The 21,623-nt window shown below is 32.8% G+C and overlaps 1 protein-coding gene across 1 annotated transcript; it reads left to right on the top strand.

The window, feature by feature from the left end:
- Nucleotides 1-578: 578 nt before the first annotated feature.
- Nucleotides 579-20,330, top strand: LOC133332388 (scavenger receptor class B member 1). The gene is made up of 7 exons (XM_061540789.1): nt 579-689; nt 12,351-12,603; nt 17,692-17,865; nt 17,933-18,125; nt 18,203-18,581; nt 19,769-19,890; nt 19,953-20,330. The coding sequence occupies exons 1-7, from the start codon at nt 629-631 to the stop codon at nt 20,328-20,330; spliced, it is 1,560 nt and encodes a 519-aa protein (XP_061396773.1). The 5' UTR covers nt 579-628.
- The last annotated feature ends 1,293 nt before the right edge of the window (nt 20,331-21,623 follow it).

The following is a 21,623-nucleotide window of genomic DNA, read 5'->3' as shown; positions in this document are numbered from 1 at the left end:
ATAGATTTATAACAAAACGCATCGTCTGTTAGGATACATATGTAAAATATACCCAAAGTGGTGAAGGGTATCATATAGTCGGCCCAGTCCGACTTTACTACTTTCCTTACTGGTTTTTAAATCCCTTAGGGCCAAGTTTGTGTTACTTCTCAATAAAGATCATACAAAATATGGGTCTATGGGTCCTACAATTTTATTTATCGTTATATCCATGACCTTCATCTTGAAATTCGCAAATAAAATAATTTCAATATTTACTTACCCACTGTGCGAATTTTTAAAATCATTGAACTTCAAGTTATTTTAAGGTTATCTCTTTTTTTAAGACACACTCACACACACACCTATTAATAAACAAATAAATAAAAAATTAGTTATTAACATACATATATCATAGCTAATATTTACACAGACATACAGAGGTATGTATGTGCACTTTTTTGCCACATGCCAATTCTTGGGAACAAAATCTTCGAATAGCTTCTAAATTTATTTCATTTTTTTGTGATGAATCATTTTGCAAATATTTTATTTTATTGTTTATTTATTTATTGCTTTTTTAACTCAATTTCTTTTTTTCTATTTTTTTTGTTTTCTTTGCAGCTAATAATTATATGACATATTTACTATGAATGGACAAAAGCACAAACTTTGCACAAAACTCTCCAGCACATATCTGAGAAAATGGTGTAAGTAGACAATTTTCAGAGAATATTCTAAATAAATAAACAAATATAAGAAATAAATAGAAAAAATATTTTAGAATATTTTAAAAAAAAGATTTTAGAATCTTTCAAAATAATTGTTGAAGTAATCGATAAATTTGGATTTATTAAAATGAAATTGGATCCATAAACATGTCATTCTGCAACCGATACTAAATTTTTTCCAAATATATTTTCTAAATCTGAACCGATTTTCACGAAACTTAACACACATCATGTGGGTTTTTTCAAAAATATATATGAGAGCTATATCAAAATCGGAACCAATTTTCAGGAAACTTAACACACATAATTCTAGGCCTAATTCATTACGCTGTGCCAAATTTCGTGCACCTTTTAGGGACTTTGGTGAAGCACTTAAAATGGGTATATATCTACATATGTCTTTTCCTAACAGACTCCGCCTTTTCGAAAAAACATTGGCATGAAATTGAACGAACTTAAATATAAGATCTTTATGCCTTTCTGGAACATATGCTTAATTTCATTTCATTGAACCGATTTTCACGGACGAAATATATAAGAGAGCTATATGTACATCTGGAACGATTTTCACGAAGCTTATCGCGCATCATTCTACGCTATGCCAAATTTCGTCTAAATCGAAAGATATATAGGGACTTTGGTGTAGCATTTACATAAAAACGAATGAAAATATATATGGGAGCTATATCTAAATCTGAACCCATTTTCAGGAAGCTTTGCCCAATCATTCTAGACTCAATTCAGTACGCTATGCCAAATTTCGTGCAAATCGAATTATATATGGGGACATTGGTGCACCATTTACGTTAAATCGGACGAAAATATATATGGGAGCTATATTTAAATCTGAACCGATTTTCAGGAAACTTAACACACATCATTCTAGGCCTAATTCATTACGCTATGCCAAATTTCGTACAAATCGAAAGATATATAGGAACTTTGGTGTAGCATTTACATAAAATCGGATGAAAATATATATGGGATATCTATATCACTAAACTTTGACAAATCATTGTAGATTCGATTTTCCAAATTTCCTGCAAACTTTGGTGCACCATTTACATAAAATCGCAAAATATATATGGGAGCTATATCTCAATTCAGTACACACATATTTTAGACCAAATTTCGTGCAAATTTCGAGCAAATCGATATATATGGGGACATTGGTGTACCATTTACATAAAATCGGACGAAAATATATATGGGAGCTACATCTAATTCTGAACCGATTTTCACTTTTGCCCACAATTTCAATTCAGTACGCTATGCCAAATTTCGTGTTAATCCATTGGTGCACCATTTACAAAAAATCAAAAATTTTATCCAAAACGGATTTTCAGGAAACTTAACACATATCATTCTGTACCTAATTCATTACACTGTGTCAAATACATTATATAGGTACTTTGGTGCACCATTTACCTTAAATCGGACGAAAATATATATGGGAGCTGTATCATTGTATGCATATTCTGAAAAGGAACCATGTGTCTATCTCGTTTCCTTTTGCCTGTTACAAACATCTGCACAAAGACATAATACCCTGTACCACAGTGTGGTGAAGGGTATAATAAGAAATCCACAGCCGTGTTTTTTCCAAAATATTTTTTAAAGTCCAGCACAAACCACCATAGGCGTGGATTTTTTTAATAATAGGTTTGGTTTTTTTTGAAAAATATTTGTTGAGTCCAACACAGGCATGTTTATAAAAAAATATTTTTTGAAGTCCACCAATGTCTGGGATTTTTTTTAAATATATTTTGGAGTCTAATTCAGGCCATCACAGGCTTGAATTTTTTAAAAAATATTTTTTGAAGTCCATCACAGTTTTGAAATTGTTAAAAAAATATTTTTTGCTATCCGTCACAGGCGTGGAGTCCTGTATAGGTGTGGATTTTTTAAAAAAATATTTTTGAAGTCCATAACAAGTTTGGATTTTTTAATAGTGTTGATCTTGTGTGATAGGATTGATCTTCTATATTTATTTCATAACATTTTTCTAATTCGATAAAAAAATTATTTAATTAAATTACAAAAACAATTAAATTACAAAAACAACATGTGCATTTAACATTGATTACAAAGCCAAGATACGAATAAATATTTGTTCGAAGTGCAATGTTACAAACTGGCAAACAAACGAAATAATTGTAAAAAAATAGTGATTATAAAAATAAAATTGTGCAACAAATTGGAAAGAAATAAAATAGCAACAACTATTATTACAACAACAACAACATCAACAACTATTAGTTGACAACAAAATCACCTGTGTACGATAAGACCCGCTGACTTACGATTTGCTAAACATGTATTTTGACATGAAACATTCGAGGATTTCGTGATCATCCACATGTGTGTGTGTGAGAGTGTGAATGTAAGTATGTGTGTGTGTGTTTGTAAGTGTAAATGTGTGTTTGAATGTTCTTCCAAAATGCATTGAAATGCTGCGGAGGCATAGACAAAGTCGTTTTCCTTCTATTGAATGTTTGTTTGGAGGGGGTATATTGAAGGTGGGAAGGGTGTGAGGGGTGAACAGGGACCTAGACTTTGATCAACGTCATTTCTACTTATAAATCATAGTTATAAATGTCTCAATGGACATGTGCGGAATGCCAATATCAATGATTCCGTCATATTAGGGGATATGCAATAAAAAAATAGACAGCAACTGGCGGCTTTGCCAATAATGTTACAAAAATAAGCTGAAATGACAAGAATTACACAGACGAACTAATGTGAACTAGGGTCCAACGATGGACTTCGAAAAATATTTTTTTTTAATAATCGACGCTTTTGGTGGACTTCGAAAAATATTTTTTTAAAAAATCCACGCCTTGTGTGAAACCTCTGGACTTCGAAAAATATTTTTTTAAAAAATCCACGCCTTTTGTGATACCTCTGGACTCCGATGTTTTTTTTTGAAAAATCCACGCCTTTTGTGATACCTCTGGACTCCGATGTTTTTTTTTTTAAATCCACGCCTTGTGTGAAACCTCTGGACTTCGAAAAATTTTTTTTTTAAAAAATCCACGCCTTGTGTGAAACCTCTGGACTTCGAAAAAATTGCTGTAAAAAATCCACGCCTTGTGTGAAACCTCTGCCTTGTGTGAAACCTCTGGATTTCGAAAATTAGTTATTTAAAAAATCCACGACTTGTGTGAAACCTCTGGACTTTGAAAAAATGTTTTAAAAAATCCACGCCTTTGAAAATCCTTGGCCTTTGAATATTTTTTTTTAAAAAATCCACGCCTTTGAATATTTTTTTTAAAAAATCCACGCTTGTGTGAAACCTCTGGACTCCGAAAATATTTTTTTTAAATCCACGCCTTTTGTGAAACCTGTGGACTCCAATTTTTTTTTTTTTTTGAAAAATCCACTCCTTGTGTGAAACCTGTGGACTCCGAAAATATATTTTTTTTAAATCCAAGCCTTGTGTGAAACCTCTGGACTCCGATTTTTTTTTTGAAAAATCCACGCCTTGTGTGAAACCTCTGGACTCCGATTTTTTTTTTTTTTTTTTTTTTGAAAAATCCACGCCTTGTGTGAAACCTCTGGACTCCGATTTTTTTTTTTTTTGAAAAATCCACTCCTTGTGAAACCTCTGGACTCCAAAAAATTTTTTGAAAAAAAACACGCCTTGTGTGAAACCTCTGGACTCCAAAACTATTTTTTGAAAAATCCACGCCTTGTGTGAAACCTCTGGACTGCGATGCTTCGAAAAAAATATTTTTTAAAGCCACGTATGTGGAGGTCTTTAAAATATTTGTTTTAAAAAATCCACGGCTATGGTGGACCTCAAAAATATTTTAAAACCCCCAGGCCTACTTTTTAAATTCCACTCCTTCGAAAAATATTTTTGTTAAAAAATCAACATTTCATTTGGACTTTCAATACTATTATTTTGGTCTCCGAAAAAAATAATTCCCCACCCAAGCCCCTTGTTAGTGCCATCCTGTTCCTGCAAATCTTCGGAGCCATATTTATCCGTTCATCAGGAAGTTCATTGCTAAACCAATCCTCTTTTAATGCAATTAATTTCTGTATTCTTGTTGTTGTTGTTGACTTTAGTGTTGCTAATTTAATTACTACTTTATGACTTATTTATATATTTTATTTGTGGTCGTTGTTGTTGTTGTCGTTGCTTTTGGTGTGTAAATATTACAAAAACAAAAACCCATCAATCTAACCGAACGCATGCAATTTTATGATCTTAAAGTTGTCATGTCTCAGATGTTGAATGGTGGCGATGAGGATGATGGCGATGATGACAGCGATGTTGACAGTGGTCATTGAGGGAGGGAGGGCGGTATGTCGAGAGGTGTTACATACCCCATACATTTTATTGAATTTCATGTCACATACAAAACACGCAGTTACACTAGTCACACCGCCACTTTGTCACAACTGGCAAAACTGCAAGTGAAAACCATTTAATTTCACTGCAGTCGCATGGCGGGCATCGTTCGCTCGCCGACTCTTGCCGCGTACTGCACATTTTTCCCATTAAAAACAGGCAACTGGCTGAGTTGCATATAAATCATATTTAATTAAAAAATAAAGAAAAGAAAAAGGCCAGGAGATGCTTCATTGGCAACAGCTATAAAAATTCGCTGGAGATCATCGGAGCATCATCAAAATTCTAAAAAAAAACAAACAAAACTTAGAAATTATGAAGATGATTTCTAGGAGAGATTTTCTTCATTTTCCATTCCATCATACCAGGAAAAATTGTCAACATTTTGCTTGACATTTTCATAATTTATGGAGAAGGGGGACAATTTTCTATTTCTATTTTCTCCATTACAAGCTGTTCACACTTGTTGAGCCATCGTCATGTGAATTCCCCTTTGTCGACTGGTGGGGTATGACTCATTTTTATTGTTGTGCACGACTCGATTGTTTTTTCTCCAATTGCAGTCTGCCGGGTTTAAAGGTTGCCTTTCTATTTCGTTGTTGTTGTTGTTGTGTGGTTCTATGAAGTAGGTTTTTTCACTATTTTAATTTAATCCATAAATTATTTTACAAACAAAAAATAAAATTCACATCGAACGCGTCATTGTTCCCTTAAGTTTTACAACAACAAGAAACACTTTGATGATAGTTTTTGTTGTTGTTGTTGGAAAAATGCCTCCTTCTAATTTGTATGCCGTTTCGAAAGCAGCTACTTTTTTGTATTCGAAAAATTATTGTAATTTGAAACAATTACTCAAACAAGTAATGTTCGCTGACAGGCGGTAGTAAGGAAAGAAGCGGGACAATGGCAACAACAACGAAAGTGACGGTAATGGCAGCAATCAGCGATGATTTATATCAATAACAATTTTTCGAAGCAGAGGGAAGAATTTCATTAATTTTTCTAAAATATTTATTGGCACAGGCAAAAGGAAATGAGATAGACACATGGATCCTTTTGAGAATAAGCATAGAACCACTTTCTGAGTAGATTTATGCATGTCCGTCAGTCCGTCTGTAGATGTTAAATTGTAAACAAAGTACAGGTCACATTTATGATTCGATTTGGACGAACCCTATTAAAATGAGGGAAAATCGAATCAGATTTAGATATAGCTTCCATATTTATTTTCCTCCGATAGAGGTAAAAGGGGTTCCAAAGTCCCTGTATATATTTCGATTTGCAAGAAATTTGCCAAAACGTACTGAATTGAGCCTAGAATGATGTCTGCCAAGTTTCGTGAAAATCAGTTCAGATTTAGATATAGCTCCCATATATATTTTCGTCCGATTTTATATAAATATTGCACCAAAGACCATATATATACTTTGACTTGCACGAAATTTGGCACAACGTACTGAATTAGGTCTAAAATGATGTGTGAAAAGTTTAAGATTAAGATATAGCTCCCATATATATTTTCGTCCGATTTTATGTAAATGGTACACCAATGTCCCTATATATCATTCGATTTGCACGAAATTTGGCATGACGTACTGAATTGAGCCTAGAGTGATGTATGCTGAGTTTCGTGAAAATAGGTCCAGATTTAGATATAGCTCCCATATATATTTTCATCCGATTTTATGTAAATGCTACACCAAAGTCCGAACATATCTTTCGATGTGCCAGAAATTTGTCATAGCGTACTGAATTGAGTCTAGAATGATGTGTGCAAAGTTTCGTGACAATCGATTCAGATTTAGATATAGCTCCCATATATATTTTCATCCGATTTTATGTAAATGGTGTACCAAAGCCCCTTTTTATCTTTCGATTTGCACGAAATTTGGCATAGCGTACCGAATTGAGTCTAGAATGATGTGTGCAAAGTTTCGTGAAAATCGGTCCAGATTTAGATATAGCTCCCATATATATCTTCGTCCGATTTAATGTAAATGGTGCACCAAAGTCCCTATATATCTTTCGATTTGCACGAAATGTTGCATAGCGTACTGACTTGAGCCTAGAATGTGTGCAAAGTTTCATGAATATCGGTTCAGATGTAGATATAGCTCAAATTATATTTTTGCTCGATTTAAGGTAAATGGTGTACCAATGTCCCTATATATCCTTTGATTTGCACGAAATTTGGAATATCGTATTGAATTGGGTCTAGAATGATATGTGTAAAGTTTCCTTAAAATCGTTTCAGATTTAGATATAGCCCCCATATATATTTTCGCCCGATTTAAGGTAAATGGTGTACCAAAATCCCTATATATCATTCGATTTGCACGAAATTTGGCATAGCGTACTGAATTGGGTCTAGAATAATGTATGTAAAGTTTCGTGAAAATCGGTTCAGATTAAGTTATAACTCTCATATGCATTTTCTTCCGATTCTATGTAAATTGTGCGCTAAAAACCCAAAGTTTTTCCGATTGGCACACAAATTTGTATAATGTACTAAAGTTAATATAAATTAATCTCTGGCAGGTTTCGTTTAAGTCCGTGCAGATTTAGATATAGCTCCCATATATTTTCGTTGGTTTTGAGGTAAATGCTGCACCGAGTGACACGAAATTTTGCACAACATATTGAATTGAGATTAGAATGATGTTATTGCGTTTTATTGAAAATGGTGCAGAGCATATACAGCTCCATATATATATTTCAAACGGGTGTCTGATTGAGATTAAATTTTGAAGAGTACGCAAACCACTCTAAACTTGCCTGAATGTGAAATGAAATTTAGCATAGGTTCCAGAAAGGCATACCGATCACATATTCAAGTACGTTCAATTTCGTGGTAATGTTCTTTCAAGAAGGAGGAGTCTGTTAGGAGACATATGCAGAACCCAAATTGGTGCTTTCCTTACTGGTTTTTAAATATTTTTTGGATGGACCTCATGGCGAAGTCCACCATAACCGTGAATTTTTTAAAAAAAATTTTATTTGTGTAATATACATGGGAATATTAATACCATTAATTTTAATACACCAGGCATTGGAAGTATTTTTCTGTTTTTTTTTTTCAAATACAATAATTTATTTTTATTGCATTTCCAATATTTTTTTTTTCATTCATTTCCGATCAGTGGGAAATTCATGTTATTCCAATGCATTGGTTTCCATAGACATAATTGTGATTACAAATAATTGTATATCAATAATGATTGGTAATATTTTCCTTCCTGTCTGGGGGAAAATGGCGACAGCAATATAGAAAAAAAACTACCAACGATTATTATTTTCTCATGCAGAAGAAAAAAAATATTTTCGAAATTATGTAGCAATCGATACAGGTTAACCACAATTGAATTGACGCAAGTGTTGGTCACTGTTGGGAATTTTATTTTTCTAAAAAAAAAACAATTTTTTCACACGTATTGGACAATTAGGCAACCAAAAACAGATATTTGAAAATAGGAGGATTTTTTCTTTGCATAGAAAGAAATACATCTCAGCAGACACAGGGGCTTTTTTAAAGACTCTTAGGCGATCATAGGAAATTAATATAATTTAATACATATATATTTTTTTCAGCCAAAATCTAATAACCCACATTTGATTAAAGCAGCAACAAAAAATATCTAGTACGCAACCTCCTTCTAAAATTTGTTCCAGTTTGCAGAAACGCAAAAAGAATTGAATGCTAATGCGACGGAATATATAATCGGATTTTTTTTTTAACTTTTTGTTTTCAATTTCTACGATATGACTTTTGTATCAAATAAATTTGCGCTACTAATTAGCAAATTTGCATTTATTAATTTCAAGATTTAATATTGCAGTTTACCTCTTTTTCCCCTCTCATCTCTTTCCACCCCACATTCTCTTTTTAAATAAAAAAAAATATTTAAAATGCAAAGATTGAATTTGCATTTGTTTTAAGATCAAGGTGGCAAAATTTTTATTTGTACAACAATATATATTTTTTTACATTTTCTGAATAATTAATATGGCTCAGACGCAATATAACAACAATTACAGCAACAACAACACTAACAATTGTATTCATAGTGTGAAAAATTAAGTCAAATGATTGAAAGTAAGTCATAAAATTATACGAGATGTAACTGGATTGAGAACAAATTTAAATGAGGCATTACTGCTATAGAAAAAAATATTAGAGAGGATTCAATAAGCCAACCACAAACCCGAGATGATTTTTATAGAACAAAAAACAGTTGTATGGAATTTTTTTTTAAGAAAAAAAAATATATAAAATAAAAGTATTTAAAAAAAAAAATCTACGCCTCAAAATAATTTAAGTCTATACTATTTTGCACAGAAAAATCTCAATTTTTTTTAATTTTTTTGTTTCTAAATTAAAAGTCATTTCAAAATTTGTTGATGATGATAAAAATGTAATGTCAATTATAATTCCCATTATAAAAAAACCTCTTCATTTATTTTATAATTTATAAATATATATAAAAATACTGGATATATTTGTTGTTGTCATTAAGAACAGGTATAGGCAATAAACATTAAAAATAAATGTATTCAAACAAAAAAATCCCATCAATACCCGAAAGCAATTTGCATATAAAAACCCCGATTAATTATTGCCATTTAGATTAGAAACTAATTTATGTCAGATTTGACATTAAGGAATTAAAAATAGATGCGGATATAGAGGCCGATACTATTGTACAAAATCTAATTTAACACAATAAAACCAGGCAGGAAAATATAATAACCCAAAATATCAAATCCGCTTTAAAAACAACCTTTTTTCCAAAGTCCAAAAAAAACCGAATAACAGCGTATGCCGTTAAATGGCGCCCAAACTGAAATGTGAACCAATATCGATCATTTTTTGATAGGAAAATTTGCTATGCAACGAGAACCCATACCACCCAATTACAGCCAATTCAGTTAGAAAAGCCTACTCAAAATACCGAAATTTGAAAAGGTGTCGTAATATGGCGCCCAACATGAAAAGTGGGCCAATATAAATAATTTTTGGTAGAACGAGTTGCTACCCAACGAGAACCCAAAATACCAAATTACAGTCAATTTGTTTGAAAAACATGCTCAAACGTCTCACTATACTGTAATTTTGGAGGTATCCATTATGTGGCGCCCAACCTGAAAAATTGTAAATAGTGATAATTTTTGCTAGGTGGATTTTCAACCCAATTAGAACCCAAAATATCAAATTTACTTTGAAAAACTTCTTTAAAGTCCACAAAATATCGAATAATTGGGTGTACCGCTAAGTGGCGCCCAACTTGAAAATTCAACAAATACTGATACTTTTTGGTAGGAACATTTTATAACCAATATGAACCCTCAATACCAAATTATAGCCAATTCAGTTAGAAATCCCTACTCATAATCCTCAAAATACCAAAAATTTTAGAGGTTCCGTAATTTGGCGCCCAACATGAAAAGTGGACCAATATTGATCATTTTTAGTAGAACTATTTGCTACCCAACGAGAACCCATAATGCCAAATTACAATCAATTTGTTCGAAAATCGTTCCACAAAATATCGAATAATACGGTTTACCGATAAAAGGCGCCCAACCTGAAAATTGAACAAATAATGATAATTTTTGCTGGGACCACTTTATACCCAATGAGAACCCCCAATACCAAATTAAAGCCAATTCAGTTGGAAGAATGTACTCAAAATACCGAAAAATTTGAGGGACCTTAATATGGCGCCCAACCGGAAAATTGACTCAAAAGTGATAATTTTTATTAGGGAATCCAAAATATAAAACTACAGCCAATTTGGTTGAAAAATCTATCCAAACTACCGATATTTTGGTGATACTGTTAAATGGCGCCCAACTTAAAAAGTGGAGAATCCAAAATAGCAAATCACATACAAAATTCAGTTGGAAAAACGTGCCCAAATTACCAAAATGTGAATGATTCGATAAAATGGCGCCCAACGTGAAAAGTGTACCAATATTATTAATTTTTGGTAGGTGGATTTTCTTCCCAATGAAAACGTTCAATACCAAATTATAGCCAATTCGGTTGAAAAAAATGTCTTACACTCCCTAAAATATCGACATTTTGGAGTTACCATTATATGGCGCCCAACCTGAAAAGTTTATAATTTTTGGTAGTTGGATTTTCTTCCCAATGAGAACATCCAATACCAAATAACATTCAAATTCGGTTGAAAAAAATGCCCTACACTGCCTAAAATATCGACATTGTGGAGTTACCGTTATTGGCGTTATATGGCGCCCAACCTGACAAGTACACCAATTTGGATAATTTTTATGAGGATTTTCTACGCAATTAGAAGCTCCAATATAAAATTACAGGCATTTGATGCATCATTTAGTTTAAAAGTTTCGTAGTCGGTTCCATTCGACTTTAGGTTGTTTTTTCCCAACCGATTTCAATTGTAATGCTGAGTTTACACAAATTCCTTGCCAATTAATATTTTTCTATCTCTCTCTTCAGTATTTTTCCATTCTACATTTAATTTTTTTCTGATTTCATTAAAACTTCTCGAACGAGTTTCAATACGAACTACCCAACCGACTCAACCACCTTGCTATTGATCTATTTTTCTACAATATCGTACCAATCCCCCCTCCTTGACATTGATATGAGTTGATCGAACAGCTTAAAATGTCGTTTTATAATTATCGAACAAATTACGTTAAGTAATTCGTATCATTTCGATTGTGATATATATGATTATAATTATTTTGTTAGCCACTGGAAAAATTAGTAACGATAATTGTTCCGCCAACCTCGTACCTAGACGCCGGCCATAAAAAAAGTTGGAACTGAAATGAACGGGAAAATAAAATAATCATAATAATAAGGACTGGCGGTAGTTTCAACAAAACGCCACACAAATCATTTAATTACTCGTCATAGAGAATTATTAATTACTGGTCGGAGACTGAGCAAATTAAATGCAGCAACAACAACAACAACAACAAAAACGCTTGCATGTGACAATAATTGTGGCATTCGGTAGTAAGCGTATGACTTATTACACACTTATGTGGCGATCATGGGAACAATGTGTGTGGGAGAGAGGGGGTATGTGTGTGTGCTTAATCCCCATACAAAGGATGCTGTCACTTCTAGACATCTCTCTCGTGTGTTTTATTTCCTTATTTAATCTAAAAAATATATTTTTGCTAATTAAAATGTTGTTGTTTTTATAATTTTTTGTAATTGTTGTTTTTTTTTTCAATGTCATGATGATAAATTTCCCTTTCTTTCTTTTGTTCTCTTCTAGGGTGCACAATTGGCGTCTCCGTCATCTTACTGATCTTGGGCATCCTGGTGGCCTGTCAGTTTTATGCCTTAATTAATACGGTCATAAATTATCAGGTGGCATTGAGACCGGGTGGCCAAACCTATGGCTGGTGGGCAAAGCCCCCAGTAGAGCCCAGAATTTCCGTTTACGTCTACAATGTGACAAATGCCAATGAATTTTTGAGTAATGGCAGCAAACCGATTGTCGATGAAGTTGGACCCTATGTTTATACGTAAGTATCACACAATAAATATAAAGAAATTGCCATATTTTTTATGGTTAAGGTAAATATATTGATGAAATAAAAAAAAATAAGGCAGGACCGAACTTTTAGGAACTATACCAAAACGAGGACAGATCTTCATAATTTTTGGTATTTGCTACCCAATGGGACCCATAATACCTACTTGCAGTTAATTCGGTTGAAACTAATGTCCATTCTCCCAAAAATTCCGAAATTTGGGAAGTACCGTTATATGGCGCCCAACATGAAAAGTCTATCAAAGGCCGAACCGAACTTTTTACAACTATACCACAGATCTGAATCCAAAAAAAACCAAATCACTGTCAATTCGATTGAAACGAATGTCCAAGCTCCCAACAATTTTGAAATTCGGGAGATACCGCTCTATGGCGCCCAACATAAAAAGTCTACCAAAATTGATAATTTTTGGATCAATTTTGATAGTCTTTGGTAGGAGAATCACCCAACAAGAAAACAAATTTTTAATTTACAGACAATTTGGTTGGAAAACATACCAGTAGTCGTGAAAATTCCGCAATTCGGAAGATCCTGATATAAGAAAGCTGCCCTGAAAACTGGACCAATTTTGAAAATGTTTGCTTCGAACATTTACTACTCAATATGAACACATAATATCAAGGTTTAAGGTTTAAGGTTTAATTTATTGAGCCTTTTTTAAAAACGTTATAATTCAGAAGAGTTTTAATAAAAGAAAGCCAAACTTAAGATTATAATGTGTTATCAAAATTTACAATATAGTGTGTACAGCACAATGCTTAAACATGTGAGAAAAGAGAAAAAATAATTATATTACAATAATAATGTAGAATAATTCCTTGCTCCCGAGAATACCGTAATTTTGAGAGTTAAAATCTCAATTAGACTTAAAAACTAAATAAAAACAAAAAAACAACAGAAGAGAACAAAGAAAAAATAAATAATATTAAAAAAATAAAATAAAAACCAACCAGCATACACATCACCCTCTATGTGTACCGAATATCGCTTTTTCATAAAAAGAATATCGAATGATATATAGCTATTTTCATGACCGTTTACGCGTTGAACAAATTTTGAAATCAAATCACAAACGTATAAACCAACAGGAGTAATTTTGGACTCGCCATATATTACCCTATTGGAAAAACGCTTGCAGCTTGATTCATAGTATTTCCCAATACAGTGTCTTAAAATTTTTCTTTCCAAAATTTCCATTTCGGTAATTAGAACAGGGGATATACTGAACCATATTGGGAACGCATAAAGAAATACGGGTCTAATCGAAGTTTTATATAAAAGTAATTTAGTGCTTGATGGCAGGTCCTTATTGGCCAAAATTTTTGAAAAAGACCCAAGAAGGCGATATGCTTTTCCTAAAACCTGTCTGGCGTGTTTATTAAATTTCATAAGGTTATTAAATGTGATACCTAAATATTTAAATGAGTTGCCTATAGGAATGTCAGTACCATTGAATGTTAACTTTAAATTTTTACTTTCAGGGACTACCCATTTTTTGCATTTCCCTGAAGCATTTCTAATACAAATAGCTTCAGTTTTAGATGCATTAATTTTTATACCCCATTTTGTATAGTACTGTGCAACTTTCTCCAAGTGATTTTTTACTTTACATAATGCCGTACTTGGCGATTCATCGTGTGCATATAGCAATGAATCGTCTGCATAAAGGATACCACAAGAATATCCATAATGATGTGGAAAATCGTACATGAATATACTATATAAATGGGGTGACAAAATGGAACCTTGAGGAACACCACATCCAATATCCACGAGCTCAGATACTAGTTGCTGAAACTGAACACAAAATTTCCTATTTGAGAAAAAACTATAAAACAATTTTATAACAAATGGGTCAAAATTAAGTTGTATCATTTTATATAAAATTCCTAAGTGGGATGCACGGTCAAATGCCTTTTCTACGTCAAGTGAAATAGCTACTGTACATTTTCGTTCTCGTAGTTTACATATTATATCATTTTCAAATTTAAGTAAAGCATCGGTCGTAGAATGGCCACTTTTAAATCCGAATTGCAGATCTGGAATATATGACGAATTAAGACCATAGTCCATTTTAATGCGTATTATTCTTTCTAATAATTTCCCAAGGTTGGAAAGCATAGAGATGGGTCTCAAATTGTTAATTTCCGAATTATTTGGTTTTTTCAAAACCGGGACGATTTTGGAAATTTTCCATTTACCTGGAAAATATGCGTTATTCAAACAATTATTAAATATTATAACTAGGTACTCAAATGCCTTAGCAGGAAGCTTTTTTATTATGAAATTCGATATGTTGTCCAATCCATAAGACTTTTTGTTATTAATGTCTTTGATAATACTAATAATTTCGTCAATATGTGTTAGCCTGGGGTTTCTCATAAAATTAAGAGAAGATTCCATGGCATTAAAATTAAGCATATGATTTCTACTGGCTATTGTGTTATGAACTATATCTTCCATATCATGCATGTCTTCACTTAAATTTGAATGACTATAAACAGTAGCGAAATGTTGTTTAAGTTTATCGCATGCAACTAGATTATCGTCAATTAAAGCTCCATTTTCTGTTAATTTATTGAGGTTTGCTTTACGTTTATGACCAATGATATTATACACCTGCTTATGCGCTTTAGGTCCCGGTTTTATTTGCTTAAGCCTTTCAGAAAATATTTTAGACTGTTCAATTTCAACTTGCCTTTTAATTATAATACCTAATAGTTGCACCTGTTTTGATAATAAACGGTAATTTGGATCCGATCTATCTTGAGTCCTATTATAGATTTTTTTCAAATCCTTCTGCCAAGAATACTTCAATTTGAAGAGGTTTCTTATTGCATCTGAAACGATGTATTTTTTACCCATTTTTTTAATTTCCGAGTGCCTGGTATGAGCATTGGTTATCACATCTGAAATATTGTCGATATAAAAGTCTATCTCAATATTAGAGAGATTCCTTTTTGAATCTGGAAAGCTATTCAACAAACCATCTTGATTATCAACTCGGAATGTATCCCAATTTGTGTTTTTATAGGAAGTATAAGATTTTAGAGGACTCAAAATAATAACACATAATATCAACTTATACCCGATTCGGCTGAAGCAACATGTCAAAGCTCCTAAAAATTCCGAAATTCAAAGGTGCCGCTATGTGGCGCCCAACATGAAAAGTCTACCAAAATGATAATTTTTGGTGGAACATTTGCTACCTAATGAGAACCTAAAATACCAATTTACAGCTAATTTATCTGAAAAATGTGCCCAAAATCCGCAAAATACCGTATAACGGAAGGTACCTCATATGAGAACCACACTAAAAATGGACCGATTTTGAATAGGAAGATTCTCCCCAAATGAAAATTTTAATTTAATTTGGTAGGAAAACATGGCATAAGTCGTCAAACTTCCGAAATTCGGAAGGTCCTAATATAAGAAAGTGTCAAACTTAAGAAATTCGGAAGGTCGTGATGTAAGAAAGCTGCCCTAAAAAGTGGACAATTTTTAAAAATGTTTGCTTCGTAAATTTACTACCCAATGAGAACCCATAATATCAAATTACAGGCATTTCGGTTGAAAAACGTGCTCAAGCTCCCCAAATTCCGAAATTCAAGAGGTATCGTTATATGGCGCCCAACATGAAAAGTCTACCAATATTGATAATTTTTGGTAGGGAGATTTGCTAACCAATGAGAACCCCAAATACCAAATTACCGTCAATTTAGTTCGAAAACGTCTCCTAAATCCGCAAAATATCGAATAACGGGAGGTACCTCATATGAGGACTACTCCAAAAAGTGGACAATTTTGATAATTTCTGGTAGGATTATTTACTGTTCAATGTGAATACAAAATATAAAATTACACCCAATTTGCTTTGAAGAATGTGCCCAAAGTCCCCAATTCGGAAGGTCCGATAATATGGGAACTACCCAAAAAAGTAGAACAATATGGATAATTTTTGGTAGGGATATTTGCTACCCAATGAGAACCCTGAATACCAATTTACAGCCAATTTGGTTGAAAAATGTGGTCAAGCTCCCCAAAATACCGAAGTTTGGCAGGTACAGTTATATGGTAGGCTAAACCTAAACGAAGGCAGATCATTGATCATTTTTAATAGGAAGATTTGAGGCACAATAAGAAACCAATCTACCGAATTACAGACAATTTTATTAAAACCCCTGCCAGAAATCCGCAAAATACCGAAATTTGGAAGGTCCTGATATTGGGGAGCTACCCCAACAAGTTGACCAATATTGATAATTGTTGGTAGAAAGATTTACTACCCAATGAAAACCCCAAATACTAAATTACAACTAATTCGTTTAAAAAATGTACCCAAGCTCCAAAAACATCGAAATTCGGGAGGTAACGTTATATGGAGGCTACCCTAAAAATTGACCAATATTAATATTTTTGTGGGAAGAATATTTTTTTGTGGGAAGAATTGTTAGCCAATAAGAATCCAAAATACGAAATTACAGCCAATTCAGTTGAAAAAATGAAGCGAAATACCGACATTGTTAAATGGCGCCCAACCTAAAAAGTGGACCGATGTTGTTAATTTTTGGTAGGAAGATTTGTTACCCTATGATTAAATATAAAAATTACGGCCGATTAGGTTGATAAACGTTTCCAAAATCCGCTAAATATCGAAATTCGGAAGGTGTCGTTATGTGGAAGATATATCCAAAAATAAACCAATATTTATAATTTTTGATAGAAATATTTCCTATCCAATGAAAACACCCATTTAATTGAAACCCATTTAACCCATTTAATTGAAAAATGTGCCTAGAATGCTCAAAATACAGAAATTCGGAGGTACCGTTATACGGGGGTCACCCTAAAAAAAGGGTGATTTTGTAGCCACTTGAAATCCAAAATATTAAATTACAGCTAATCGAGTTGGAAATACGTACCCAAACTCCACAAAACAGAAATTTAAGATTTAAGAGTACATGGCGCCCAACATGAAAAGTGGACCGCCTGTAAATTGTCAGTCCGACTTTGAACTCCGATTTAAATAATTTGTTTTCAATTTTCTTTTAATTTCAGTGAATCCTGGGAAAAAGTCAATATCGTACAAAACGACAACGGCACCCTCACCTATAGTCTCAAGAAAATATATGTCTTCCGTGAAGAATTGTCAGTGGGTTCCGATGATGACGTGGTCATTGTTCCCAACATACCCATGTTGAGTGCCACCTCTCAGAGTAAACATGCTGCAAGGTAAAATTTCAAAATCAAATTTTCATATTTCAAAACAAAAATTTCAATTTCGAAAATCCCCTTACAGATTTTTACGTCTAGCCATGGCCAGTATTATGGATATTTTGAAAATTAAACCCTTCGTCCAAGTATCCGTCGGTCAACTACTGTGGGGCTATGAAGATCCCCTATTGAAATTGGCCAAGGATGTGGTGCCCAAGGAACAAAAACTGCCCTATGAAGAATTCGGTTTGATGTATGGCAAAAATGGTACATCGGCGGTAAGTTTGAATAAAAAAATAATGGGAAATTTTCAATTTAAAAATAACGGTTTTTTATATATTTCTCATTTTTTCAGGATCGTGTCACTATCTTCTCGGGCGTTGATGATATCACCAAATTTGGCATTATCGATAAATACAATGGCCGTTCCCATTTGCAACACTGGCTCACCGATGAATGTAATGTGTTGAATGGTACCGATGGTTCGATTTTCCCACCCCACATTACCGAAGATCGTGTCTTGCATATTTACGATAAGGATTTGTGCCGTTTGATGCCTTTGGTATTCGAAAAGGAAGTCATCACGAAGGGTGATGTTAAGGGTTATCGTTTCTCACCACCCACAAATGTTTTTGCTGATGTTAACTCCAATCCCGATAATATGTGCTTCTGCCCTGCCGGACAACCTTCATGTTCGCCCAATGGATTGTTCAATGTTTCGTTGTGTCAATATGGTGAGTAGTGGTAGTCCATCACAGGCGTGCATTTTTTTAGAAAAAAAATTTTGAAGTCCATCACAGGCTTGGATTTAAAAAAAATATTTTTAAAAATCCACGCCTTGTTTGAGACCCTGAAAAAAATATTTTTAAAAATCCACGCCTTCTTTGAGACCCTGAAAAAAATATTTTTTAAAAAATCCACGCCTTGTTTGAGACCCTGAAAAAAATATTTTTAAAAATCCACGCCTTGTTTGAGAGCCTGAAAAAAATATTTTTAAAAATCCACGCCTTGTTTGAGACCCTGAAAAAAATATTTTTAAAAATCCACGCCTTCTTTGAGACCCTGAAAAAAATATTTTTAAAAATCCACGCCTTCTTTGAGACCCTGAAAAAAAATATTTTTAAAAATCCACGCATTGTTTGAGACCCTGAAAAAAAATATTTTTAAAAATCCACGCATTGTTTGATACTCTGAAAAAAATATTTTTAAAAAAATCCACGCCTTGTTTGAGACCCTGAAAAAAATATTTTTAAAAATCCACGCCTTGTTTGAGACCCTGAAAAAAATATTTTTAAAAATCCACGCCTTGTTTGAGACCCTGAAAAAAATATTTTTAAAAATCCACGCCTTGTTTGAGACCCTGAAAAAAATATTTTTAAAAAAATCCACGCCTTGTTTGAGACCCTGAAAAAAATATTTTTAAAAAAATTCACGCCTTGTTTGAGACCCTGAAAAAAATATTTTTAAAAATCCACGCCTTGTTTGAGACCCTGAAAAAAATATTTTTTAAAAAATCCACGCCTTGTTTGAGACCCTGAAAAAAATATTTTTAAAAATCCACGCCTTGTTTGAGACCCTGAAAAAAATATTTTTAAAAAAATCCACGCCTTGTTTGATACTCTGAAAAAATATTTAAAAAAATCCACGCCTTGTTTGAGACCCTGAAAAAATATTTTTTTAAAAAAATCCACGCCTTGTTTGAGACCTTGAAAAAAATTTTAAAAATCCATGCCTTGTTTGAGACCCTGAAAAAATTTTAATAATCCACGCCTTGTTTGAGACCCTGAAAAAAATTTTAAAAATCCACGCCATGTTTGAGAATCTGAAAAAATATTCTTTTAAAAAATCCACGCCTTGTTTGAGACCCTGAGAGAATATTTTTATAAATATATTAATTAATTGTTGTGTTCTTTTTTTGCAGATTCTCCCATTATGCTAAGCTTCCCCCATTTCTATTTGGCCGATGATAGTTTGCGCACAGCTGTCGAAGGTATTTCTCCACCCGAAAGAGAGAAGCATCAATTGTTCCTTGATGTGCAACCTGTAAGTTTTTCAAAAAATTATTTTCAAACAAGTTACTAAAGTATATTATTTTTTATTTGCAGGACATGGGTACCACATTGAGAGCCCGTGCTCGTGTACAAATCAACTTGGCCGTCAGTCAGGTTGTTGACATCAAACAAGTTGCCAATTTCCCCGATATTGTCTTCCCCATTCTCTGGTTCGAGGAGGGTATTGACTATTTGCCCGATGAAATTACCGATTTGATGAAATTCGCCACAACTGTACCACCCAAAATTCAGGTCATCCTGACCATAGTATTCTTTGCTGTGGGTGCTTTACTGCTGTTGATTTCTGTGTTCTGTTTGATACGCAAATCCCATCGACAGAGCACCTTACATTTGGAGGGTTCAAATTATTTGGCCACTGCCCAGGTGGATGCACAGAAGAAAAAGACAAAAGAACAAAAACAAAAGCATTAGGTTATAAAAAAACAGATTTTTATTTCTTTGAGATCTTCCTTTCCATCCCTGCATCTTCCCCTCCAAAGCAAATCCCAGTTTTGTATTCCCCACATTCCCACTATTTCTAATAGATAGTTAGGTCTTGTACTTAATACCCTCTATTTTTTTGTAAAAAGAGAAATCAAACGAAAACGCACAAAATGAAATCTATCACAAATCTACTATTATTTAGGGTTATAGGGTTAATAAGCAAATAAAAAACAACAATTTAAAAATATAATTTTATTTTAAATAATAGAAAGAAAAAAGGAAGGAAATATGTCAAACACTTTTAATCTATTTCTATATAATTTTTTTCATATGGGTGGCATATGTCGTAAATATACCATAAATATATTTATAGTTAATAAGTTATATGTAATTATTTTCATGAAGATGTACTATAATTTTATATAGTTTATTTTTGTTTGTTTTATATCTAAGGAAGTCTTTCCGGTCTTCCCTTCTGTTTTGTTTTACTTCTTATACTCGTACTTATTGTTTGTACTCATTTACATACTTTGTTATTCAAATGTTTTTAATCCTTAAATTAATTAATTAAATTCAACTGAAACATCAAAATTTTCTGTGATCCGTCCGTAATAACAACATTACCTTACGTTACAATACGTTTACGTTGCATTTTGAATAACTCGCAGCTGTTCTACTCTCATCGCAGAAATATCACAAACAATTAGCTTTCCTATATAGAATTCTCCCAAACATGTTCACAACACCGAACAACAGTAATCAAGAGAATAAAGAGAATGGGAGGGGAACTCTTTAAGAGAGCCCTAAATAACTGTATATTTACCCAAACATCACACACAAAATAATGTCACAAATAAGATCACAATGATAGGCGAATTCCCTCTCTCTCTCAACATCTTTTATAATTTTTTCTCTTTTTATATTTCTCCCTTCTCTGTTAATGATAATAATAAAGCATACGTAAGGTTTAAGGTCAGCAGTGGAGATGAGTCACAAATAGTTTTTTTTGTAACAACAACAAAAATATACGAATTATTTTTATTATTTTGCTATATAATATTTTTAAGTTTAAATTGTAAATCATTGTAATGTAATTAGTTGCATATTTTGTAAAAGTAAAATAAAACATATATACAAATATACATAAAACAAATAAATGAAAATGTGAGAAAACGAAGTTACTAAAGTTTTAATGAGTCTTGAAAAAAATATTTTTTAAAAAATCGAATTCTTCTTTTTCCGCGTCTTGAGAAAACTTGAAATACAATTTTGATAAAACTT

Source organism: Musca vetustissima, unplaced genomic scaffold (assembly GCF_032173495.1).
Source record: "Musca vetustissima isolate MV318-11 ecotype Yass unplaced genomic scaffold, APGP_CSIRO_Mvet_v1 utg698, whole genome shotgun sequence".
Classification (NCBI taxonomy): Eukaryota; Metazoa; Arthropoda; class Insecta; order Diptera; family Muscidae; genus Musca; species Musca vetustissima.
Note: the sequence above shows the minus strand (reverse complement) of the source record. Positions and strands in the feature narration are given on the sequence as shown.